This window comes from Pseudophryne corroboree, chromosome 4 (genome assembly GCF_028390025.1).
Source record: "Pseudophryne corroboree isolate aPseCor3 chromosome 4, aPseCor3.hap2, whole genome shotgun sequence".
In the NCBI taxonomy this organism is placed as follows: Eukaryota; Metazoa; Chordata; class Amphibia; order Anura; family Myobatrachidae; genus Pseudophryne; species Pseudophryne corroboree.
Window position 1 is genome coordinate 545,245,863 of NC_086447.1, and position 27,771 is coordinate 545,273,633.

At 50.2% G+C, this 27,771-nt stretch overlaps 1 protein-coding gene across 1 annotated transcript in view; it reads right to left on the bottom strand.

The window, feature by feature from the left end:
* The window catches only part of RNF25 (ring finger protein 25), a 36,042-nt gene extending 13,618 nt beyond the window's left edge, over positions 1 to 22,424 (bottom strand). The window contains exon 1 of the mRNA XM_063917356.1: positions 22,327 to 22,424. Coding sequence (XP_063773426.1) covers positions 22,327 to 22,349 — 23 coding nt within the window. The 5' untranslated portion in view covers positions 22,350 to 22,424. The remainder of the gene's footprint in view (positions 1 to 22,326) is intronic.
* Between the last annotated feature and the right edge of the window lie 5,347 nt (positions 22,425 to 27,771).

The window sequence follows — 27,771 nt, forward strand, 5'->3', positions numbered from 1 at the left end:
TGATAACAGAGGAGCCTCTGAAAGATGGCTCACAACAATAATAACCCGATTTTTGTAACAATAACTATGTACAAGTATTGCAGACAATCCGCACTTGGGATGGGCGCCCAGCATCCACTACGGACTATGAGAAATAGAATTATCGGTAAGTAAATTCTTATTTTCTCTAACGTCCTAAGTGGATGCTGGGGACTCCGTAAGGACCATGGGGATTATACCAAAGCTCCCAAACGGGCGGGAGAGTGCGGATGACTCTGCAGCACCAAATGAGAGAACTCCAGGTCCTCCTCAGCCAGGATATCAATTTTGTAGAATTTTACAAACGTATTTGCTCCTGACCAAGTAGCTGCTCGGCAAAGTTGTAAAGCCGAGACCCCTCGGGCAGCCGCCCAAGATGAGCCCACCTTCCTTGTGGAGTGGGCATTTACAGATTTTTGGCTGTGGCAGGCCTGCCACAGAATGTGCAAGCTGAATTGTACTACAAATCCAACGAGCAATAGTCTGCTTAGAAGCAGGAGCACCCAGCTTGTTGGGTGCATACAGGATAAACAGCGAGTCAGATTTCCTGACTCCAGCCCTCCTGGAAACATATTTTCAGGGCCCTGACAACGTCTAGCAACTTGGAGTCCTCCAAGTCCCTAGTAGCCGCAGGCACCACAAATAGGTTGGTTCAGGTGAAACGCTGAAACCACCTTAGGGAGAAACTGAGGACGAGTCCTCAATAACGCCCTGTCCGAATGGAACATCAGATAAGGGCTTTTTCAGGATAAAGCCGCCAATTCAGACACGCGCCTGGCCCAGGCCAGGGCCAACAGCATGACCACTTTCCATGTGAGATATTTTAACTCCACAGATTTAAGTGGTTCAAACCAATGTGACTTTTGGAACCCAAAACTACATTGAGATCCCAAAGTGCCACTGGAGGCACAAAAGGAGGCTGTATATGCAGTACCCCTTTTACAAACGTCTGAACTTCAGGGACTGAAGCTAGTTCTTTTTGGAAGAAAATTGACAGGGCCGAAATTTGAACCTTAATGGACCCCAATTTCAGGCCCATAGACACTCCTGTTTGCAGGAAATGTAGGAATCGACCCAGTTGAATTTCCACCGTCGGGCCTTACTGGCCTCGCACCACGCAACATATTTTCGCCAATTGCGGTGATAATGTTTTTGCGGTTACATCCTTCCTGGCTTTGATCAGGATAGGGATGACTTCATCCGGAATGCCTTTTTTCCTTCAGGATCCGGCGTTCAACCGCCATGCCGTCAAACGCATCCGCGGTAAGTCTTGGAACAGACAGGGTCCTTGCTGGAGCAGGTCCCTTCTTAGAGGTAGAGGCCACGGATCCTCCGTGAGCATCTCTTGAAGTTCCGGTTACCAAATCCTTCTTGGCCAATCCGGAGCCACGAATATAGTGCTTACTCCTCTCCATCTTATCAATCTCAGTACCTTGGGTATGAGAGGCAGAGGAGGGAACACATACCCTGACTGGTACACCCACGGTGTTACCAGAGCGTCTACAGCTATTGCCTGAGGGTCCCTGGACCTGGCGCAATACCTGTCGAGTTTTTCCCAACGGTTTATAATCATGTGGAAGACTTCTGGGTGAAGTCCCCACTCTCCCGGGTGGAGGTCGTGCTGAGGAAGTCTGCTTCCCAGTTGTCCACTCCCGGAATGAATACTGCTGACAGTGCTATCACATGATTTTCCGCCCAGCGAAGAATCCTTGCAGCTTCTGCCATTGCCCTCCTGCTTCTTGTGCCACCCTGTCTGTTTACGTGGGTGACTGCCGTGATGTTGTCCGACTGGATCAACACCGGCTGACCTTGAAGCAGAGGTCTTGCTAAGCTTAGAGCATTGTAAATGTCCCTTAGCTTCAGGATATTTATGTGAAGTGATGTCTCCAGGCTTGACCATAAGTCCTGGATATTCCTTCCCTGTGTGACTGCTCCCCAGCCTCGCAGGCTGGCATCCGTGGTTACCAGGACCCAGTCCTGAATGCCGAATCTGCGGCCCTCTAGAAGATGAGCACTCTGCAACCACCACAGGAGGGACACCCTTGTCCTTGGTGACAGGGTTATCCGCTGATGCATCTGAAGATGCGACCCGGACCATTTGTCCAGCAGGTCCCACTGGAAAGTTCTTGCGTGGAATCTGCCGAATGGGATTGCTTCGTAGGAAGCCACCATTTTACCCAGAACCCTTGTGCATTGATGCACTGAGACTTGGCTCGGTTTTAGGAGGTTCCTGACTAGCTCGGATAACTCCCTGGCTTTCTCCTCCGGGAGAAACACCTTTTTCTGGACTGTGTCCAGGATCATCCCTAGGAACAGAAGACAAGTCGTCGGAACCAGCTGCGATTTTGGAATATTGAGAATCCAACCGTGCTGCAGCAACACTACCTGAGATAGTGCTACACCGACCTCCAACTGTTCCCTGGATCTTACCCTCATCAGGGAATCGTCCAAGTAAGGGATAACTAAAATTCCCTTCCTTTGAAGGAATATCATCATTTCGGCCATTACCTTGGTAAAGACCCGGGGTGCCGTGGACCATCCATACGGCAGCGTCTGAACTGATAGTGACAGTTCTGTACCATAAACCTGAGGTACCCTTGGTGAGAAGGGTAAATTTTGACATGAAGGTAAGCATCCTTGATGTCCCGAGACATCATGTAGTCCCCTTCTTCCAGGTTCGCAATCACTGCTCTGAGTGACTCAATCTTGAATTTGAACCTCTGTATGTAAGTGTTCAAAGATTTTAGATTTAGAATCGGTCTCACCGAGCCGTCCGGCTTCGGTACCACAACAGTGTGGAATAATACCCCGTTCCCTGTTGCAGGAGGGGTATCTTGATTATCACCTGCTGGGAATACAGCTTGTGAATGGCTTCCAAAACTGTCTCCCTGTCAGAAGGAGACATCGGTAAAGCCGACTTTAGGAAACGGCGAGGGGGAGACGTCTCGAATTCTAATTTGTACCCCTGAGATATCACCTGAAGGATCCAGGGGTCTACTTGCGAGTGAGCCCACTGCGCGCTGAAATTCATTGAGACGGGCCCCCCACCGTGCCTGATTCTGCTTGTAAAGCCCCAGCGTATACTGAGGGCTTGGCAGAGGCGGGAGAGGGTTTCTGTTCCTGGGAACTGGCTGATTTCTGCAGCCTTTTTCCTCTCCCTCTGTCACGGGGCAGAAATGAGGAACCTTTTGCCCGCTTATCCACGAAAAGACTGCGCCTGATAATACGGCGTCTTCTCATGTTGAGAGGCGACCTGGGGTACAAACGTGGATTTCCCAGCTGTTGCCGTGGCCACCAGGTCTGAAAGACCGACCCCAAATAACTCCTCCCCTTAATAAGGCAATACTTCCAAATGCCGTTTGGAATACGCATCACCTGACCACTGACGTGTCCATAACCCTCTACTGGTAGAAATGGACAACGCACTTAGACTTGATGCCAGTCGGCAAATATTCCGCTGTGCATCACGCATATATAGAAATGCATCTTTCAAATGCTCTATAGGCAAAAATATACTGTCCCTATCTAGGGTATCAATATTTTCAGTCAGGGAATCCGACCACGCCAACCCAGCACTGCACATCCAGGCTGAGGCGATTGCTGGTCGCAGTGTAACACCAGTATGTGTGTAAATACATTTTAGGATACCCTCCTGCTTTCTATCAGCAGGATCCTTAAGGGCGGCCATCTCAGGAGAGGATAGAGCCCTTACAAGCGTGTGAGCGCTTTATCCACCCTAGGGGGTGTTTCCCAACGCACCCTAACCTCTGGCGGGAAAGGATATAATGCCAATAACATTTTAGAAATTATCAGTTGTTATCGGGGGAAACCCACGCAACATCACACACCTCATTTAATTTCTCAGATTCAGGAAAACTACAGGTAGTTTTTCCTCACCGAACATAATACCCCTTTTTGGTGGTACTCGTATTATCAGAAATGTGTAAAACATTTTTCATTGCCTCAATCATGTAACGTGTGGCCCTACTGGAAGTCACATTTGTCTCTTCACCGTCGACACTGGAGTCAGTATCCGTGTCGGCGTCTATATCTGCCATCTGAGGTAACGGGCGCTTTAGAGCCCCTGACGGCCTATGAGACGTCTGGACAGGCACAAGCTGAGTAGCCGGCTGTCTCATGTCAACCACTGTCTTTTATACAGAGCTGACACTGTCACGTAATTCCTTCCAACAGTTCATCCACTCAGGTGTCGACCCCCTAGGGGGTGACATCACTATTACAGGCAATCTGCTCCGTCTCCACATCATTTTTCTCCTCATACATGTCGACACAAAAGTACCGACATACAGCACACACACAGGGAATGCTCTGATAGAGGACAGGACCCCACTAGCCCTTTGGGGAGACAGAGGGAGAGTTTGCCAGCACACACCAGAGCGCTATATATATACAGGGATAACCTTATATAAGTGTTTTTCCCCTTATAGCTGCTGTATAGTTAATACTGCGCCTAATTTGTGCCCCCCTCTCTTTTTTAACCCTTTCTGTAGTGTAGTGACTGCAGGGGAGAGCCAGGGAGCTTCCCTCCAACGGAGCTGTGAGGGAAAATGGCGCCAGTGTGCTGAGGAGATAAGGCCGCCGATAAGGGGGCGGAGCCTATCTCCCGTTTTTTTTATGTATTTTGGCAGGGGTTAAATGCATCCATATAGCCCAGGAGCTATATGTGATGCATTTTTTTTGCCATCCAAGGTGTTTATTATTGCGTCTCAGGGCGCCCCCCCCAGCGCCCTGCACCCTCAGTGACCGGAGTGTGAAGTGTGCTGAGAGCAATGGCGCACAGCTGCAGTGCTGTGCGCTACCTTGTTGAAGACAGGACGTCTTCTGCCGCCGATTTTCCGGACCTCTTCTGCCTTCTGGCTCTGTAAGGGGGCCGGCGGCGCGGCTCTGGGACCCATCCAAGCTGGGCCTGTGATCGTCCCTCTGGAGCTAATGTCCAGTAGCCTAAGAAGCCCAATCCACTCTGCACGCAGGTGAGTTCGCTTCTTCTCCCCTTAGTCCCTCGATGCAGTGAGCCTGTTGCCAGCAGGTCTCACTGAAAATAAAAAACCTAAACTAAAACTTTCACTAAGAAGCTCAGGAGAGCCCCTAGTGTGCACCCTTCTCGTTCGGGCACAGAGATCTAACTGAGGCTTGGAGGAGGGTCATAGGGGGAGGAGCCAGTGCACACCAGATAGTCCTAAAGCTTTCTTTAGATGTGCCCAGTCTCCTGCGGAGCCGCTATTCCCCATGGTCCTTACGGAGTCCCCAGCATCCACTTAGGACGTTAGAGAAATAGCATTTTAATCAGGAGGATAATTACTCCCCTCTGCACTGTTCAGTGATCGCAAAAACGCGCCATGGCACATATTTTACTCAATCATGAGGACGTGGGACTTAATTTTCTAAAGTGGGTGGGTCCCTAGGGACACGTCCCACAGCAGCCATTTGAATGATTGATTAATGCTAGCCTGGCTGCAAGGTATAAAAAGAGGAGGTGGAGCATTTCCAGTCCTCTTTGGTGCCTCTCCTGGTCACGTGGACTTGGGGTACGGGTATGGTGTAGCTTGCCACGGGTGAGTGTAGAGTAACAAGTGGGTTGTGGCTGGGCTTGCTGTCAGGGGAGGTTCTCACAGCATCTGGAGTGGTGGCTGGGTGGTTCCCACGGTGGGGGCTGGCTGGACTTGTGACCGCTGCTGGGATTCCCACGGGGAGTGCTGGCGATGGTGGCTGGACAGGCTGCCGCTGTGAATGCCGCTGGGGGTTCCCCATGGGGTCCGGGCATGGCGCAGCTCCCTGGCTAAGTGTACAGAACTGCCGGGGAGTGTCTGTGTGACAGTCATCGGGTCGCATGCTGCGAGATTGACATCAGGTAGCGGGCGCATATAATTCATAGTGTAAAAAGAAGTGGTGGATGGGCTCGCTGTGGGGGGTTCCCACGACACCATCTGGGGGTGGGGTGGGGGGAGACAACGACAGGACTCTGGGTCTGATGTGGTGGCTGCGCTTGCTGTGGGGGGTTCCTCTGGCCTATGAGGGGGAGGGGGCCTGGGCCAGTGGTGCAATGTGTCTAAGTGCTCTACCTGGCGCAATGTATATAAGGTTAAGGTGCTCCACCTGGCGCAATATGTATAGCATGCTCTATCTGGTGCACTGTGTATAAGCGGCACTACTGTTTAGTGTAATGTGAATTGGTACTATTATGTGGCCGCGCCACTTCCCCATGAAGCCACGCCCCTACATTTTTACTGTCCCTGATTTTCATTATGGGAGGCGAGCACCAATTCACTTTCTGCCAGAGGGCACCAAAATTTCTATTTACAGCTTTGGTGCAGAGTGTCCTGTATGATGATGATGATGATGATGATGATGAAGATGATGAACAAGAAGAACCTTCATTCCGATGGGACCCAGAAAAGGACAGGTAGGTCCCCAACTTTTTAAAAGTGAGGGGACCCACTTTTTTTTGGGCTCAGCACAATCAATGACTGTTATAGTATCAGAGAGATAATTACTCCCCCCTCTACTGGTATATAAAGGTTATGGTATCAGAGGGATAATTACTCCTCCCTGCACTGGTATATAATACTGTCACGCTATAAGAGGGATAATTACTCCCCTTGAACTGGTACTGTATATAACACTGCTATGGCACCAGAGGGAAAATTACTCCCCCTTCATCCCTGAACTGGCATATACCTTTTTCACACCACACAAATAACCTGGTAACGACCTGGTATATTGTCGGGTCGACGCGGGTCGCTGTGCGGTGTGAAAGGGGTCACTGACGAATTCCCGGAACACCTGACCCAGTAATTCAACCCGGGAATATAAGTAGTTATGGTAGACTTACCGTCAATAACTCTTTTTCTCCTAAGTCCACAGTATCCACAGGATAACATTAGGATAGGAGGTAGCATCAGCGGAATGGCACCCAGAAAGTCCCCGCCTCCTGGCTAGGCAATTCAGTTATTTTCCAAAGCTCAATGCAGGAGCATCATAGAAACCTAATCAGGCGAGAAGAACACATACACACACTTCCACACAAGAGGAAAGAGCTTAGTAATTGTAAGGATCCTCAAATCAGGTGCGTCAGGGTGGGATCCCTGTGGATACTGTGGACTTAGGAGAAACAGTTATCGACGGTAAGTCTACCATAACTACTTATTTCTCCCGCAGGGTTCACAGATTATCCACACGATAACATTGGGTTGTACCAAAGCAAATTTAGTGGAGGGGACATTCGTGATTGGACAGAAGAATCCTTCGCCCGAATGCAGAGTCCTGAGAGGCAAAGGTATCAAAGGTATAATGTCTAATGAATGTGTTAATGGAAGACGGCTGCCTTACATATCTGTTCAAGACACAAATAGTGAACAATGACGTCCAAGTCAACACATGTTATCAGTGAACACAAACGCCCAAGTGAACACAGAAGCACCAGTGACACAGCCGCCTATGCTGCAACTGGGTCAGTTATATATCTAGCGTCTCAGACAGAAACGCGAAATCAGTTCATGGCGGGGAACTCGGAAGAAACTGGTCATGAACCAGGGGAAAGGGGCGACCAGGGGAGCGTCTTACTAACCACTGCTGACATCAACCCCAGGGATCGCGGCCTCACACTAACCCCTGGAGCCTATAATCTCTGAGGCCTAGCACTGGTGCAACCGAGTTGGGCAGCCGCATCAGCGACTGTTCGGTAGTCTCCTCCCGAAAACAGTGTGGCTGTGTCTCGCGTCTCCCTCCCGCTATGTGGAACCGACGCCTTACCTTCTCCCTGTTCTCCAGCCACAGCCTGGTAATGTCAGCTTGACTTATTAGTACATCCACACAGACATCCGCCGAAACAGCACTGTACACGTGGGTAAGCGTTGTCGCAACCCGGCAGGGAGTTTTTGGAGTGACTATTTCTAAGGTGCATATATGACGCTTTTTAGGAAGATCACTCAAAAGAATAAGGCTATAAAAAATAAGAATTTACTCACCGGTAATTCTATTTCTCGTAGTCCGTAGTGGATGCTGGGTACTCCGTAAGGACCATGGGGAATAGACGGGCTCCGCAGGAGACTGGGCACTCTTAAAAGAAAGATTAGGTACTATATCTGGTGTGCACTGGCTCCTCCCTCTATGCCCCTCCTCCAGACCTCAGTTAAGAAAACAGTGCCCGGAAGAGCTGACATTACTAGTAAAGGATTTGGAAATCCAGGGTAAGACTCATACCAGCCACACCAATCACACTGTACAACTTGTGATAACCATACCCAGTTAACAGTATGAACAACAACTGAGCCTCAGTCAACAGATGGCTCAAAACAATAACCCTTTAGGTAAGCAATAACTATATACATGTATTGCAGAGAGTCCGCACTTTGGGACGGGCTCCCAGCATCCACTACGGACTACGAGAAATAGAATTACCGGTGAGTAAATTCTTATTTTCTCTGACGTCCTAGTGGATGCTGGGTACTCCGTAAGGACCATGGCGATTATACCAAAGCTCCCAAACGGGCGGGAGAGTGCGGACGACTCTGCAGCACCGAATGAGCAAAGGCAAGGTCCTCCTCAGCCAGGGTATCAAACTTGTAGAATTTAGCAAATGTGTTTGAACCCGACCAAGTAGCAGCTCGGCAAAGTTGTAAAGCCGAGACCCCTCGGGCAGCCGCCCAAGAAGAGCCCACCTTCCTCGTGGAATGGGCTTTTACTGATTTAGGATGCGGCAATCCTGCCGCAGAATGAGCTTGCTGAATCGTGTTACAGATCCAGCGCGCAATAGTTTGCTTTGAAGCAGGAGCACCCAGCTTGTTGGGCGCATGCAGGATAAACAGCGAGTCAGTCTTCCTGACTCCAGCCGTCCTGGCTACATAGATTTTCAAAGCCCTGACTACATCTAGTAACTTGGAGTCCTCCAAGTCCCGAGTAGCCGCAGGCACCACAATAGGTTGGTTCAAATGAAACGATGATACCACCCTAGGGAGAAATTGGGGACGAGTCCTCAATTCTGCCCTGTCCATATGGAAGATCAGATAAGGGCTTTTACATGACAAAACCGCCAATTCTGACACACGCCTAGCCGAAGCTAAGGCCAATAGCATGACCACTTTCCACGTGAGATATTTTAGTTCCACGGTCTTAAGTGGCTCAAACCAGTGGGATTTCAGGAAATCCAACACAACGTTAAGATCCCAAGGTGCCACTGGAGGCACAAAAGGGGGCTGAATATGCAGCACTCCCTTAACAAACGTCTGAACTTCAGGTAGTGAAGCCAGTTCTTTTTGAAAGAAAATAGATAGGGCCGAAATCTGGACCTTTATGGATCCTAATTTTAGGCCCATAGTCACTCCTGACTGTAGGAAGTGCAGGAATCGACCCAGCTGGAATTCCGCTGTAGGGGCCTTTCTGGCCTCACACCAAGCAACATATTTTCGCCATATACGGTGATAATGTTGTGCTGTCACATCTTTCCTAGCCTTTATCAGCGTAGGAATCACTTCATCTGGAATGCCCTTTTCCGTTAGGATCCGGCGTTCAACCGCCATGCCGTCAAACGCAGCCGCGGTAAGTCTTGGAACAGACAGGGCCCCTGCTGTAACAGGTCCTGTCTGAGAGGCAGAGGCCATGGTTCCTCTGAGATCATTTCTTGTAGTTCTGGGTACCAAGTTCTTCTTGGCCAATCCGGAACAATGAGTATAGTTCTTACTCCTCTCTTTCTTACTATCCTCAGTACCTTGGGTATGAGAGGAAGAGGAGGGAACACATAAACCGACTGGTACACCCACGGTGTCACTAGTGCGTCCACAGCTATCGCCTGAGGGTCTCTTGACCTGGCGCAATATTTTTTTAGCTTTTTGTTGAGGCGGGACGCCATCATGTCCACCTGTGGCCGTTCCCAACGGTTTACAATCTGCGTGAAGACTTCTGGATGAAGTCCCCACTCTCCCGGGTGGAGGTCGTGCCTGCTGAGGAAGTCTGCTTCCCAGTTTTCCACTCCCGGAATGAACACTGCTGACAGTGCTAGCACGTGATTTTCCGCCCATCGGAGAATCCTTGTGGCTTCTGCCATCGCCATCCTGCTTCTTGTGCCGCCCTGGCGGTTTACATGGGCGACCGCCGTGATGTTGTCTGATTGAATCAGCACTGGTTGGTTTTGAAGCAGGGGCTCTGCTAGACTCAGGGCGTTGTAAATGGCCCTTAGTTCCAGTATATTTATGTGTAGTGAAGTCTCCTGACTTGACCACGGTCCCTGGAAGTTCCTTCCCTGAGTGACTGCCCCCCATCCTCGGAGGCTTGCGTCCGTGGTCACCAGGATCCAGTCCTGTATGCCGAATCTGCGGCCCTCGAGAAGATGAGCTCTCTGCAGCCACCACAGCAGAGACACCCTGGCCCTTGGGGACAGGGTGATCAACCGATGCATCTGAAGATGCGATCCGGACCATTTGTCTAACAGATCCCACTGAAAGATCCTTGCATGGAACCTGCCGAAAGGAATTGCTTCGTAAGAAGCCACCATCTTTCCCAGGACTCGCGTGCAGTGATGCACCGACACCTGTTTTGGTTTCAGGAGGTCCCTGACCAGCGATGACAATTCCTGGGCCTTCTCCACCAGGAGAAACACCTTCTTCTGTTCTGTGTCCAGAATCATGCCCAGGAAGAGCAGACGCGTCGCAGGAATCAGCTGCGACTTTGGGATATTCAGAATCCAGCCGTGCTGTTGCAACACTTCCCGAGAAAGTGCCACGCTGACTAACAACTGCTCTCTGGACCTCGCCTTTATAAGGAGATCGTCCAAGTACGGGATAATTATAACTCCCTTCTTCCGAAGGAGTATCATCATTTCGGCCATTGCCTTGGTAAATACCCTCGGTGCCGTGGACAGACCAAACGGCAACGTCTGGAATTGGTAATGGCAGTCCTGTACCACAAACCTGAGGTACTCCTGGTGAGGTGGGTAAATGGGGACATGCAGATAAGCGTCCTTGATGTCCAGCGACACCATAAAATCCCCCTCTTCCAGGCTCGCAATAACCGCCCTGAGCGATTCCATTTTGAACTTGAACTTCCTTACATAAGTGTTCAAGGATTTCAAATTTAGAATGGGTCTCACCGAACCGTCTGGTTTCGGTACCACAAACATTGTGGAATAGTAACCCCGTCCCTGTTGAAGGAGGGGAACCTTGATTATCACCTGCTGAAGGTACAGCTTGTGAATAGCCGCCAGCACTACCTCCCTTTCCCTGGGAGCCGCTGGCAAGGCTGATTTGAGGTAACGGCGAGGGGGAGTCGCCTCGAACTCCAGCATGTATCCCTGAGATACCACTTGTAGAACCCAGAGATCCACCTGTGAGCGAACCCACTGGTCGCTGAAGTTCCGGAGACGCGCCCCCACCGCACCTGGCTCCACCTGTGGAGCCCCAGCGTCATGCGGTGGACTTAGTGGAAGCAGGGGAGGATTTTTGTTCCTGGGAACTGGCTGTCTGGTGCAGCTTTTTCCCTCTACCCCTGCCTCTGGGCAGAAAGGATGCGCCTCTGACCCGCTTGCCTTTCTGAGGCCGAAAGGACTGTACTTGATAATACGGTGCTTTCTTAGGCGGTGAGGAAACCTGAGGTAAAAAAAGTCGACTTCCCAGCTGTTGCTGTGGATACGAGGTCCGAGAGACCGTCCCCAAACAATTCCTCACCCTTATAAGGCAAAACCTCCATGTGCCTTTTAGAATCAGCATCACCTGTCCACTGCCGAGTCCATAATACTCTCCTGGCAGAAATGGACATTGCATTAATTCTAGATGCCAGCCGGCAAATGTCCCTCTGTGCATCCCTCATATACAAGACAACGTCCTTTATATGCTCTATGGTTAGCAAAATAGCATCCCTGTCGAGGGTATCAATGTTGTCTGACAGGGTATCAGACCATGCTGCTGCAGCACTACACATCCATGCTGAAGCAATAGCAGGTCTCAGTATAGTACCTGAGTGTGTATACACAGACTTCAGGATAGCCTCCTGCTTTCTATCTGCAGGCTCCTTTATGGCGGCCGTATCCTGAGACGGCAGTGCCACCCTTTTAGATAATCGTGTGAGCGCCTTGTCCACCCTAGGGGATGTCTCCCAGCGTAACCTATCCGTTGGCGGGAAAGGGTACGCCATCAGTAACCTCTTAAAAATCACTAGTTTCTTATCAGGAGAACACCACGCTTCTTCACACAATTCATTTAATTCATCAGATGGGGGAAAAGTCACTGGCTGCTTTTTCTCCCCAAACATAATACCCTTTTTAGTGGTAACCGGGTTAATGTCAGAAATGTGCAATACATTTTTCATTGCCATAATCATGCATCGGATGGCCCTTGTGGACTGTACATTTGTCTCATCCTCGTCTACACTGGAGTCAGACTCCGTGTCGACATCTGTGTCTGCCATCTGAGCTAGCGGGCGTTTTTGAGCCCCTGATGGCCTCTGAGACGCCTGGGCAGGCGCGGGCTGAGATGCCGGCTGTCCCAAGGCTGTTACGTCATCGAACCTTTTATGTAAAGAGTTGACACTGTCGGTTAATACCTTCCACATATCCATCCACTCTGGTGTCGGCCCCGTAGGGGGCGACATTACACTTATCGGCTCCTGCTCCGCCTCCACGTAGCCCTCCTCATCAAACATGTCGACACAGCCGTACCGACACACCGCACACACACAGGGAATGCTCTGACTGAGGACAGTACCCCACAAAGTCCTTTGGGGAGACAGAGAGAGAGTATGCCAGCACACACCACAGCGCTATATAACACAGGGATTTCCCAATAGCTGCTAATACACAATTTGCGCCTAAATTTATGTGCCCCCCCTCTCCTTTTTACCCTGGTCGTACTGGATACTGCAGGGGAGAGAGCCTGGGGAGCGTCCTTCCAGCGGAGCTGTGAAGAGAAAATGGCGCAGGCTGTGCTGAGGAAGATAGACCTGCCCCCGCAGCGGCGGGCTTCTCCCGCTTTTTATAATGTTAATGGCGGGGGTTTTTGCACATATACAGTGTTATACACTGTATTATGTGCTAATTTATGCCAAAAGGTAAACTAATTGCTGCCCAGGGCGCCCCCCCCAGCGCCCTGCACCCAACAGTGACCGGAGTGTGTGGTGTGCTATGGGAGCAATGGCGCACAGCTGCAGTGCTGTGCGCTACCTTAATGAAGACCGGAGTCTTCAGCCGCCGTTTTTCATCTTTTTTTTCCGTCTTCTGGCTCTGCAAGGGGGACGGCGGCGCGGCTACGGGAACGGACGATCGAGGTCGGGCCCTGTGTTCGATCCCTCTGGAGCTAATGGTGTCCAGTAGCCTTAGAAGCACAAGCTAGCTGCAAGCAGGTAGGTTTGCTTCTCTCCCCTCAGTCCCTTGTAGCAGTGAGTCTGTTGCCAGCAGATCTCACTGAAAATAAAAAACCTAAATATACTTTCTTTTCTAGTGAACTCAGGAGAGCCCACTAGGTGCATCCAACTCTGGCCGGGCACAGATTCTAACTGTGGTCTGGAGGAGGGGCATAGAGGGAGGAGCCAGTGCACACCAGATATAGTACCTAATCTTTCTTTTAAGAGTGCCCAGTCTCCTGCGGAGCCCGTCTATTCCCCATGGTCCTTACGGAGTACCCAGCATCCACTAGGACGTCAGAGAAATAAAATAATAAATAGCTTATGGCTGCGAAAAAATAGCAGCCCCATGATCATGGTACGGCTTCTGCCACACCAAACAAAAAAATAAGAATTTACTTACCGATAATTCTATTTCTCATAGTCCGTAGTGGATGCTGGGGACTCCGAAAGGACCATGGGGAATAGCGGCTCCGCAGGAGACTGGGCACAAAAGTAAAAGCTTTAGGACTACCTGGTGTGCACTGGCTCCTCCCCCTATGACCCTCCTCCAAGCCTCAGTTAGGATACTGTGCCCGGACGAGCGTACACAATAAGGAAGGATTTTGAATCCCGGGTAAGACTCATACCAGCCACACCAATCACACCGTACAACTTGTGATTTGAACCCAGTTAACAGCATGATAACAGAGGAGCCTCTGAAAAGATGGCTCACAACAATAATAACCCGATTTTTGTAACAATAACTATGTACAAGTATTGCAGACAATCCGCACTTGGGATGGGCACCCAGCATCCACTACGGACTATGAGAAATAGAATTATCGGTAAGTAAATTCTTATTTTCTCTAACGTCCTAGTGGATGCTGGGGACTCCGAAAGGACCATGGGGATTATACCAAAGCTCCCAAACGGGCGGGAGAGTGCGGATGACTCTGCAGCACCGAATGAGAGAACTCCAGGTCCTCCTCAGCCAGGGTATCAAATTTGTAGAATTTTGCCAACGTATTTGCCCCTGACCAAGTAGCTGCTCGGCAAAGTTGTAAAGCCGAGACCCCTCGGGCAGCCGCCCAAGATGAGCCCACTTTCCGTGTGGAATGGGCTTTTACAGATTTTGGCTGTGGCAGGCCTGCCACAGAATGTGCAAGCTGAATTGTACTACAAATCCAACGAGCAATCGTCTGCTTAGAAGCAGGAGCACCCAGCTTGTTGGGTGCATACAGGATAAACAGCGAGTCAGATTTTCTGACTCCAGCCGTCCTGGAAACATATATTTTCAGGGCCCTGACTACGTCCAGCAACTTGGAATCCTCCAAGTCCCTAGTAGCCGCAGGCACCACAATAGGCTGGTTTAAGTGAAATGCTGAAACCACCTTCGGGAGAAATTGAGGACGAGTCCTCAATTCTGCCCTGTCCGTATGAAAAATTAGGTAAGGGCTTTTATAGGATAAAGCCGCCAATTCTGATACACGCCTGGCTGAAGCCAAGGCTAACAGCATTACCACTTTCCATGTGAGATATTTTAAGTCCACAGTGGTGAGTGGTTCAAACCAATGTGATTTTAGGAATCCCAAAACTACATTGAGATCCCAAGGTGCCACTGGAGGCACAAAAGGAGGCTGTATATGCAGTACCCCCTTGACAAACGTCTGAACTTCAGGAACTGAAGCTAGTTCTTTTTGGAAGAATATTGACAGGGCCGAAATTTGAACCTTAATGGACCCTAATTTGAGGCCCATAGACAGTCCTGTTTGCAGGAAATGCAGGAATCGACCCAGTTGAAATTCCTCTGTAGGGGCCTTCCTGGCCTCACACCACGCAACATATTTACGCCAAATACGGTGATAATGTTGCACAGTTACATCCTTCCTGGCTTTGATCAGGGTAGGGATGACTTTATCTGGAATACCTTTTTCCTTCAGAATCCGGCGTTCAACCGCCATGCCGTCAAACGCAGCCGCGGTAAGTCTTGGAACAGACAGGGTCCCTGCTGGAGCAGGTCCTTTCTTAGAGGTAGAGGCCACGGGTCTTCCGTGAGCATCTCTTGAATTTCCGGGTACCAAGTCCTTCTTGGCCAATCCGGAGCCACGAGTATAGTCTTTACACCTCTCCTTCTTATGATTCTCAGTACCTTGGGTATGAGAGGCAGAGGAGGGAACACATATACTGACTGGTACACCCACGGTGTTACCAGAGCATCCACAGCTATTGCCTGAGGGTCCCTTGACCTGGCGCAATATCTGTCCAGTTTTTTGTTGAGGCGGGACGCCATCATGTCCACCTTTGGTTTTTCCCAACGGTTCACAATCATGTGGAAGACTTCTGGGTGAAGTCCCCACTCCCCCGGGTGAAGATCGTGTCTGCTGAGGAAGTCTGCTTCCCAGTTGTCCACTCCCGGAATGAACACTGCTGACAGTGCTATCACATGATTTTCCGCCCAGCGAAGAATCCTTGCAACTTCCGTCATTGCCCTCCTGCTTCTTGTGCCGCCCTGTCTGTTTACGTGGGCGACTGCCGTGATGTTGTCCGACTGGATCAACACCGGCTGACCCTGAAGCAGAGGCCTTGCCTGACTTAGGGCATTGTAAATGGCCCTTAGTTCCAGGATATTTATGTGAAGTGACGTTTCCATGCTTGACCACAAGCCCTGGAAATTTTTTCCCTGTGTGACTGCTCCCCAGCCTCTCAGGCTGGCATCCGTGGTCACCAGGACCCAATCCTGAATGCCGAATCTGCGGCCCTCTAGGAGATGAGCACTCTGTAACCACCACAGGAGAGACACCCTTGTCCTTGGAGACAGGGTTATCCGCTGATGCATTTGAAGATGCGATCCGGACCATTTGTCCAGCAGATCCCACTGACAAGTTCTTGCGTGGAATCTGCCGAATGGAATCGCTTTGTAAGAAGCCACCATCTTTCCCAGGACCCTTGTGCATTGATGCACTGACACTTGGCCTGGTCTTAGGAGGTTCCTGACTAGGTCGGATAACTCCCTGGCTTTCTCCTCCGGGAGAAACACCTTTTTCTGTACTGTGTCCAGAATCATCCCTAGGAACAGCAGACGTGTCGTCGGAATCAGCTGCGATTTTGGAATATTTAGAATCCATCCGTGCTGTCGTAGTACTACTTGAGATAGTGCTACTCCGACCTCTAACTGTTCTCTGGACCTTGCCCTTATCAGGAGATCGTCCAAGTAAGGGATAATTAAGACGCCTTTTCTTCGAAGAAGAATCATCATTTCGGCCATTACCTTGGTAAAGACCCGGGGTGCCGTGGACAATCCAAACGGCAGCGTCTGAAACTGATAGTGACAGTTCTGTACCACAAACCTGAGGTACCCTTGGTGAAAAGGGCAAATTGGGACATGGAGGTAAGCATCCTTGATGTCCAGAGACACCATATAGTCCCCTTCTTCCAGGTTCGCTATCACTGCTCTGAGTGACTCCATCTTGAACTTGAACCTTTTTATGTAAGTGTTCAAGGATTTCAGATTTAAAATGGGTCTCACCGAGCCGCCCGGCTTCGGTACCACAAACAGCGTGGAATAATACCCCTTTCCCTGTTGTAGGAGGGGTACCTTGATTATCACCTGCTGGGAATACAGCTTGTGAATGGCTTCCAATACCGCCTCCCTGTCGGGGGGAGACGTTGGTAAAGCAGACTTCAGGAACCGGCGAGGGGGAGACGTCTCGAATTCCAATTTGTACCCCTGAGATACTACCTGCAGGATCCAGGGGTCCACTTGCGAGTGAGCCCACTGCGCGCTGAAATTCTTGAGACGGGCCCCTACCGTGCCTGAGTCCGCTTGTAAGGCCCCAGCGTCATGCTGAGGACTTGGCAGAAGCGGGGGAGGGCTTCTGTTCGTGGGAAGAGGCTGTCTGCTGCAGTCTTTTTCCCCTTCCTCTGCCCCGGGGCAGATAAGAGTGGCCTTTTGCCCGCTTGCTCTTATGGGGACGAAAGGACTGAGCCTGAAAAGACGGTATCTTTTTCTGCTGAGAGGTGACCTGGGGTAAAAAGGTGGATTTCCCAGCCGTTGCCGTGGCCACCAGGTCCGATAGACCGACCCCAAATAACTCCTCCCCTTTATACGGCAATACTTCCATATGCCGTTTGGAATCCGCATCACCTGACCACTGTCGCGTCCATAACCCTCTTCTGGCAGAAATGGACATCGCACTTACTCTTGATGCCAGAGTGCAAATATCCCTCTGTGCATCACGCATATATAGAAATGCATCCTTTAAATGCTCTATAGTCAATAATATATTGTCCCTGTCCAGGGTATCAATATTTTCAGTCAGGGAATCCGACCAAGCCACCCCAGCACTGCACATCCAGGCTGAGGCGATTGCTGGTCGCAGTATAATACCAGTATGTGTGTATATACTTTTTAGGATATTTTCCAGCTTCCTATCAGCTGGTTCCTTGAGGGCGGCCGTATCAGGAGACGGTAACGCCACTTGTTTTGATAAGCGTGTGAGCGCCTTATCTACCCTAGGGGGTGTTTCCCAACGTGCCCTAACCTCTGGCGGGAAAGGGTATAATGCCAATAATTTTTTAGAAATTAGCAGTTTTTTATCGGGGGAAACCCACGCTTCATCACACACCTCATTTAATTCATCTGATTCAGGAAAAACTACGGGTAGTTTTTTCACACCCCACATAATACCCTTTTTTGTGGTACTTGTAGTATCAGAAATGTTCAAAACCTCCTTCATTGCCGTGATCATGTAACGTGTGGCCCTACTGGAAAATACGTTTGTTTCCTCACCGTCGACACTGGAGTCAGTGTCCGTGTCTGTATCGACCTGAGGTAACGGGCGTTTTATAGCCCCTGACGGTGTTTGAGACGCCTGTACAGGTATTAACTGATTTGCCGGCTGTCTCATGTCGTCAACAGTCTTTTGTAAAGTGCTGACACTATCACGTAATTCTTTCCATAAGACCATCCAGTCAGGTGTCGACTCCCTAGGGGGTGACATCACTAACACAGGCAATTGCTCCGCCTCCACACCATTTTCCTCCTCATACATGTCGACACAACGTACCGACACACAGCACACACACAGGGAATGCTCTGATAGAGGACAGGACCCCACTAGCCCTTTGGGGAGACAGAGGGAGAGTTTGCCAGCACACACCAGAGCGCTATATATTATATATATATATATATATATATATATATATATATATATATGGATAACCTTATATAAGTGCTTTTCCCTGATATAGCTGCTGTATATATTTATCTGCCAAATTAGTGCCCCCCCTCTCTTGTTTTACCCTGTTTCTGTAGTGCAGGACTGCAGGGGAGAGTCAGGGAGCCTTCCTCCAACGGAGCTGTGAGGAAAAAATGGCGCCAGTGTGCTGAGGAGATAGGCTCCGCCCCCTTCTCCCGCTTTTTTATGGAAAAATTGGCAGGGGTTAAATGCATCCATATAGCCCAGGAGCTATATGTGATGTATTTTTTGCCAAAAAAGGTATTTTTATTGCGTCTCAGGGCGCCCCCCCCAGCGCCCTGCACCCTCAGTGATTGGAGTGTGAAGTGTGCTGAGAGCAATGGCGCACAGCTGCGGTGCTGTGCGCTACCTTATTGAAGACAGGACATCTTCTGCCGCCGATTTTCCGGACCTCTTCACTCTTCTGGCTCTGTAAGGGGGCCGGCGGCGCGGCTCCGGGACCCATCCATGGCTGGGCCTGTGATCGTCCCTCTGGAGCTAATGTCCAGTAGCCTAAGAAGCCCAATCCACTCTGCACGCAGGTGAGTTCGCTTCTTCTCCCCTTAGTCCCTCGGTGCAGTGAGCCTGTTGCCAGCAGGTCTCACTGAAAATAAAAAACCTACTTTAAACTTTTACTCTAAGCAGCTCAGGAGAGCCCCTTAGTATGCACCCTTCTCGTTCGGGCACAAAAATCTAACTGAGGCTTGGAGGAGGGTCATAGGGGGAGGAGCCAGTGCACACCAGGTAGTCCTAAAGCTTTTACTTTTGTGCCCAGTCTCCTGCGGAGCCGCTATTCCCCATGGTCCTTTCGGAGTCCCCAGCATCCACTAGGACGTTAGAGAAAATGAATTGCCTGAGCCAGGGATATAGGAGACTGGCCCGTTGCATTCTGGGAGGCCAAAAGCTTTTGATTGATTGGTGCCATTCCGCTGACGCTACCTCATATCCCAGTGTTATCCTGTGGACCCTGCAGGAGAAAAAATAGGATTTTAATACCTACCGGTAAATCCTTTTCTCTTAGTCCGTAGAGGATGCTGGGGTCACCATTAGAACCATGGGGGTATAGACAGGATCCGCAGGAGACATGGGCATTTTAAGACTTTGAAAGGGTGTGAACTGGCTCCTCCCTCTATGCCCCTCCTCCAGACTCCAGTTATAGGAACTGTGCCCAGGGAGACGGACATTTCACTTGGAATCAGTGTCCGTGTCGGTATCAGTGTTAACCAACTGGGCAAACGAACGTCTTTGTGACCCCGAAGGGTCCTGGACCTGCGATAACACATCCTCCTTACTGATACGAGTCCTATTCGCATTCAAGACATTCACTCAGTCAGGAGTCGGCGGTGCCGACAGGGATTTACCCACATATATCAGTGTCCCCAATACAGCCTCCTCCTGAAAAGAGCACTCAGCCTCAGACATGTCGACACACGTGTGCCAAACACTCAGACACACCGGGCTTATAAGGGGACAGACCCATAGTAAAGTCCGTTAGAGGGACACAGAGAGGATTAGCCAGCTCACAACCCAGCGCCAACAACAACCCTGAAAACACTAAATAATGCCTCAGAAGTTGTAGCGCTTCTCTGCCAATATATTGCACCAAAAACTACTGCGCCCTCCCCCCCCGTTTTGCACCCTGATAGTTGTCAGACAGTGGAAGGGAGGACCAGCGTCTCTGCAGTCTTGAGAGAGGAAATGGCGCCGAGCAGTGAGCTGAGGGAGTGAGGAAGCAGTTCGTAATGGCGCGCTTCTGCCCGCTCCTAAATAAATTATTATACTGGCGGGGGTTCGGACAGTGCCTAGGCACTAATGTCCACTCTTGCCAGGTCAAATTGAGGATTTTATGCTGGCGGCGGCGCCCCCCCCCCCCCGCAGTACCTGTGATTTGTGTGGGAGCATGGCGCGCATCGTCTCGCCCGCCGCGCGGTACCTCATAAAGCCATCACTGAAGAGCAGTCTTCTTTCTTCTGCTACTCACCTGTCTTCTGATTTCTGGCTCTGTAAGGGGGTGACGGCAGGCTGCAGGTGTCCTGTCAGCCAGAAGCAGAGCCTTTGAACTCACTAGAAGTAGGTCATACCTCTCTCCCCTAACTCCCACGAAGCAGGGAGACCGTTGCCAGCAGCCTCCCTGAAAATAAAAAACCTAACATAAGTCTTTTCAGAGAAACTCAGTAGAGCTCCCCTGTAGTGCATCCAGTCTCACTGGGCACAATTCTAAAACTGGAGTCTGGCGGAGGGGCATAGAGGGAGGAGCCAGTTCATACCCTTTCAAAGTCTTAAAGTGCCCATGTCTCCTGCGGATCCCGTCTATACCCCCATGGTTCTAATGGTGACCCCAGCATCCTCTAGGACGTATGAGAAAGAAGGGTTATTCCTGGGTCAAGTGCATTGTGAACGGGTTACAGAGTCGATGCGACCAGGGACCCGTTCAGAGAAGAGGTGATGTGGAGATAATATAATCTCCCATTGCCGTCTCTGCATCCAATGCAGGCTCCGTCCCCGCCCCCAATGTTAACCCGACCTCGCATATTGAGGGGTCGGGAAACCAGTCTGAAAGTGTCCAATGCCGAGTCGCCCTCAGGAAGGACCCGTTTCCAATTCCTGTGTGCGACCCGACATTGTGATGTGAACCCGGTATTATGGTATCAGAGGGATTATTACCCCACCCTCCTCCAAAAGGTATATAACACTGTTATGGTATAAGAGGGATAATTTCTCCATCCCGCTCTGGTATATAACATTGTTATGGTATTATTATTATTATCCTTTATTTATATGGCGCCACAAGGGTTCCGCAGTGCCCAATTACAGAGTACATATGCACATAATCAAAACAGGAAAACAGTGACTTACAGTTGAAGACAATATTGGACAAGTACAGACAGGGTAACTAAGCATAACTACACCAGTAAACATAGAGATAAGTTCCAGGTGGCCAAAAAACTGCGGGATCTAGGCAGTTGAGGATTATTAAAGTAAGAAACGTATAAGCACATGAGGGAAGAGGGCCCTACTCGTGAGAGCTTACATTCTAAGGGGAGGGGAAGACAGACAGGGGTGACACAGATGGGGTACATGTGTCATTATGAGTTATTACTCTCCCCCCTCTTGCACTTGTATATAACACTATCATACCTCCCAATATGACCCTCTCCAGGAGGGATAGAATGCTCTGCACCTGGACTTCCCTCTTAATGTATGATTGCCGACACCTGTATTGAACAGGTTAATGGATAAGAAAGGAATTTCAGCACAGGTGATGGCAATCATAAATTAAGAAGGATGCCCAGGAACAGAGCATTCTGTCCCTCCTGGAGAGGGTCATGTTGGGAGGTATACACTTTTATGGCACCAGAGGAATAATTACATTATATGTACTTTGTTTTTATTTTATTTTTTTGCATGGCGGCACTCAGGACTCTTATAAATAAGTTCACAACAACTTCTTCAATCAGCTTTTTGTTTGTAAACTGATCTAAAAAAAAAAAATGCGCATTATAGCGCTGAAACGTTGATTGAAAATTATGTTGTCGTGGATTTTTATTGAGTGCGGCCATGGAAAGAGCTGTACAGACAGCTCTTTAGCTGATTTACATGGAGGGCACCGGGCATACATCGTTTCAAAGAGTGTTACAGAATGCCGGTATCAAATCTATTTATATATATATAGCTATAAACAGACATATACATACAAAGGGATAACCGTGTTAGACCACTGTCATCACCTCCCCTGAACTCTCACCCGGTTTCCTCTTCCTCCGCCATGATGTTCCCGGAAGTAGCCGGCAGCTCAGTTAAGACGTCATTTCTTCGACTCGGTTACCAGGCAACAAAATAATCATAGCTGGTCGCGAACTTTTAGAGTAAGCGTGAGTATCTGCTGGCCCAGTACTCCAGGTAGTATTGTTATATTATACTGTTTTAAAGTATCAGCCGCTGGTATTCCCGCACTGCAACAGTGTACGACCATTAATACCCCCTGTATTACCCCAGTGTGATGATTCCTCCCGTTGTATACAGAGTATTAGTAATTACCCCAGTGTGAGGATTCCTCCCATGTTATACAGAATATTACCCCAGAGATAAGATTTCTCCACTTGTATACAGAGTATTATCCCAGTTTGAGGATTCCTCCCCTTGTATACAGAGTATCACCCTAGTGTGATTATTCCTGCCCTTGTATACAGAGTATTACCCCAGTGTGATCATTCCTACCCTTGTATAAAGAAATTTACCCCAGTGTGATTATTCCTACCCTTGTATAAAGAAATTAACCCCAGTGTGATTATTCCTGCCCTTGTATACAGAGTATTACCCCAGTGTGATTATTCCTACCCTTGTATAAAGAAAATTACCCCAGTGTGATTATTCCTGTCCTTGTATACAGAGTATTACCCCAGTGTGAGGATTCCTCCCCTTGTATACAGAGTATTACCCCAGTGTGATTATTCCTGCCCTTGTATATAGAATTCATAGTATTACACCAGGGGTGGGGAACCTTTTTTCTACCGAGGGCCATTTGGATATTTATAAAATCCTTCGGGGGCCATACAAAAATTCTCAACTTAAAAAATTACCCTGCCCCCCAGTAGGTCTGCCCCTTAGAGGTACTGTGTGTGCGCGCCGGAGGCGCGCACGCGCCAAAAAAATGGGTGTGGCCAGTTAAAATGGGACGTGATACACATATGCCCCCAATAGTGCGGTGCCAGATCCACAATTGCCCCCACAGTGCCAGGTATACAAATGCCCCTCACAGTGCCAGGTATACAAATGCCCCTCACAGTGCCAGGTATACAGATGTCTCCACAGTGCCAGGTATACAGATGCCCCCACAGTGCCAGGTATACAAATGCCCCTCACAGTGCCAGGTATACAGATGTCCCCACAGTGCCAGGTATACAGATGCCCCCACAGTGCCAGGTATACAGATGCCCCCACAGTGCCAGGTATAAAGATGTCCCTACAGTGCCAGGTATACAGATGCCCCCACAGTGCCAGGTATACAAATGCCCCTCACAGTGCCAGTTATACAGATGCCCCCACAGTGCCAGGTATACAAATGCCCCCCACAGTGCCAGGTATACAAATGCCCCCCACAGTGCCAGGTATACAGATGCCCCCACAGTGCCAGGTATACAAATGCCCCTCACAGTGCCAGTTATACAGATGCCCCCACAGTGCCAGGTATACAAATGCCCCCCACAGTGCCAGGTATACAAATGCCCCCCACAGTGCCAGGTATACAGATGCCCCCACAGTGCCAGGTATACAAATGCCCCTCACAGTGCCAGGTATACAGATGCCCCCACAGTGCCAGGTATACAGATGCCCCCACAGTGCCAGGTATACAGATGCCCCTCACAGTGCCAGTTATACAGATGCCCCCACAGTGCCAGGTATACAGATGCCCCTCACAGTGCCAGGTATACAGATGCCCCCCACAGTGCCAGGTATACAGATGCCCCCACAGTGCCTGGTATACAGATGCCCCCACAGTGCCAGGTATACAAATGCCCCTCACAGTGCCAGTTATACAGATGCCCCCACAGTGCCAGGTATACAAATGCCCCCACAGTGCCAGGTATACAGATGCCCTCCCCTCTCCCGTCCGTGCTGCTTACCGTGGAACACGGAGGAGAGCGCGGCTGTCGGGTGGGAGCGGCGGCGTGTAGTACTTCAAACCAGCTGCCGGTTCGAGAGCCAATCAGAGCTCGCGGACCGGCAGCCGCGGCTCCTGATTGGCTGCCGGTCCGCGAGCTCTGATTGGCTCACGGACCGGCGGCTGGTTTGAAGTACTACACGCCGCCGCTCCCACCCGACAGCCGCGCTCTCCTCTCTGTTCTGACAGTTGAGACACGCTGCCGCCGGACTGAGCGGCAGCGTGTCTCACTGACACAAGCTGGTGGGCCGGACCAAACGGCTTCGGCCGGAGGTTCCCCACCCCTGTATTACACCAATGATTGTTATGTACAGAGGTCTGTTAGTAGTTGTAGCTACTGAGGCAGTAAGTGGCTGTGATCACCAGCGCTGATAGGTGACAGGACTTCCCTATCAGTCCGGCGCACACACAAGGTCAGCCCTGCCTACCTAAATAAGGGGCAAATCCCTCAGCCAGTGGGAGCCAGTCATCCAGCATTGTCCAAAATGGTCTGCCAGTGGTCCAGGAGATAACTCATTGCTTGTCTGTGCAGCAGTGGGCCCCTTAGTCCTCAGGGGCCCTGGTGCAATGCACCTGCTGCACCAATGGTAGTTCAGCCTCTGGCTGTGCAGCAGAGAGTCCCTGCCTCCCCTCTGTATGTTAGGAAGTGCCTGGAGCTAGGGGCGGGGCCGAGCTGCAGCCAATATATTTGCATAGAAAACGGACCCTGTGAGGCTCTATCAGATCTGCCTAAGGGGGTGGTGTGGCCTGTACTCGCACTTCCATGTCTGGCTGCACAGTATTTGCAGCCCCTCTCCTGTGCTCCCCGCCCCATTCCCATGCCGCTGACCTGGCTCTGGGGACAGCTCAGATGTCAGTGGGGGGAGGACCCAGCAGCAGCAACTGAGGTCTTGCCGGGACTCTGGAGCCTGTGACAAGGAGGTAGCAGTACAGTGCGTCCGGAAAGTATTCACAGTGCTTCACTTTTTTCACATTTTGTTATGTTACAGCCTTATTAAAAAATGGAATAAATAAAACTGTTTCTTCCAAATTCTACACACAATACCCCATAATAACAACGTGAAAAAAGTTTGCAAATTTATTAAAAATAAAAAATAGTAATAAATCACATGTACATAAGTATTCACAGCCTTTTTCTAACGTCCTAGAGGATGCTGGGGACTCCGCAAGGACCATGGGGAATAGACGGGCTCCGCAGGAGATATGGCACTTTAAGAAAGCTTTGGATTCTGGGTGTGCACTGGCTCCTCCCTCTATGTCCCTCCTCCAGACCTCTGTTTTACACTGAGCCCAGAGGATGAAGGGCGCACTGCAGGGAGCTCTCTTGAGTTCTTTGCTACAGGAAGCATTTTTGTTTGGATTTTTACTTTTTCACAGGGAGCACTGCTGGCAACAGGCTCCCTGCATCGAGGGACTGAGGAGAGAGGGGCAGACCTACTTAACTGATAGGATCTGCTTCCTCGGCTACTGGACACCATTAGCTTCAGAGGGGGTGAACACAGGTTCGTCCTGGGCGTCCACCCCCGGAGCCACGCCGCCGTTCTCCTCACAGAGCCAGAAGAACAGAAGCAAGAAGACGTCTCAGGCGGCAGAAGCCTTCAGCTTCACAGAGGTAACGCACAGCACTGCAGCTGTGCGTCATTGCTCCACATCACCTCACACACTCCGGTCACTGTATGGGTGCAGGGCGCAGGGGGGGGCGCCTTGGGCAGCAATAATAACACCTCTTAGATGGCAAATAGGTATATACATGTACAGCTGGGCACTGTACATGTATATAATTGAGCCCCCACCATTTTACACGATTTTGAGCGGGACAGAAGCCCGCCGCCGAGGGGGCGGGGCTTCTCAGCACTCACCAGCGCCATTTCTCTCCACAGAACGCTGAGAGGAAGCTCCCCGGACTCTCCCCTGCTTACACACAGTGAAGGGAGTTTAAAAAGAGAGGGGGGGGGGCACATAATTGGCGGAATAAAGTATAATACAGCGCTGCTGGGGAAAAGCATTCTGTGTTGGTCTCCAGGTTGTTGCGTTGGGGTGTGTGCTGGCATACTCTCTCTCTGTCTCTCCAAAGGGCCTTTCAGGGGATACTGTCTTCAGGAAAAGTTTCCCTGGGTGTGTGCAGTGTGTCGGTACGTGTGTGTCGACATGTTTGATGAGGAAGGCTCGCTTAATGTGGAGGGGGAGTGCTTGAATGTCAGGTTGCCGTCAGCAACGCCGACACCGGACTGGGTGGATATGCTGAATGTCTTGAATGCAAATGTAAATCTCCTGCATAAAAGATTAGACAAGGCTGAAGCTAGGGATCAGTCAGGTAGCCAGTCCGTGCCTGTCCCTGTGGTGCTAGGACCTTCAGGGTCTCAAAAGCGCCCCATATCCCAGGTCGCTGACACAGATACCGACACAGATACTGACTCTAGTGTCGACTATGAGGATGCAAAATTACAGCCGAAGGTGGCAAAAGGTATTAGGTACATGATTATTGCCATAAAAGAGGTTTTGCATATCACGGAGGAACCCCCTGTCCCTGACATGAGGGTTCACATGTATAAAGGGAAAAAGCCTGAGGTCACGTTTCCGTCCTCATTTGAGCTAAGCGAATTATGCGAAAAGGCTTGGGAATCTCCGGATAGGAGACTCCATGTTCCCAAAAGGATTCTCATGGCGTATCCTTTTCCACAGAAGGATCGGATACGATGGGAATCTGCGCCTAAAGTAGACAAGGCGCTGACACGCTTATCCAAGAAGGTGGCACTGCCTTCTCCGGATACTGCTTCCCTCAAGGATCCTGCTGATCGCAAGCAGGAAATTACCATGAAGCACATTTACACACATTCAGGAACTATAGTTAGGCCGGCCATGGCGTCGGCCTGGGTTTGTAGTGCTGTCGTGGCATGGGCAGACTCCTTATCTACGGAGATGGACACCTTAGATAGGGATACCATTCTAATGACCATGGAGCATATCAGAGATGCTGCCTTGTATATGAGGGATGCTCAGAGAGACATTTGTTTACTAAGCTCTAGAATAAACGCTATGTCTATTTCTGCTAGGCGGCTCTTGTGGACCCGACAGTGGACGGGAGACGCCGACTCAAAGCGGCATATGGAGTAATTGCCTTACAAGGGGGAGGAGTTGTTTGGAGAAGGCCTCTCGGACCTAGTCTCTACTGCTACGGCCGGTAAATCAAATTTTTTACCTTATGTTCCCCCGCAGCATTCTAAGAAGGTACCACATTATCAAATGCAGTCCTTTCGTTCCAATAAAAACAAGAAGGTACGAGGATCGTCCTTCGTTGCCAGAGGTAAAGGCAAGGGAAAAAAGCTGCACTCAGCTAGTTCCCAGGAGCAGAAGTCCTCCCCTACTTCCGCAAAATCCACAGCATGACGCTGGGGCTTTCCGGGGGGGGGGGTCAGATCAAGTGGGGGCACGTCTTCGTCTTTTCAGCCACGTCTGGGTTCAATCACAGGTGGATCCCTGGACAATAGAGATTGTTTCCCAGGGATACAGACTGGAATTCGAAGACAT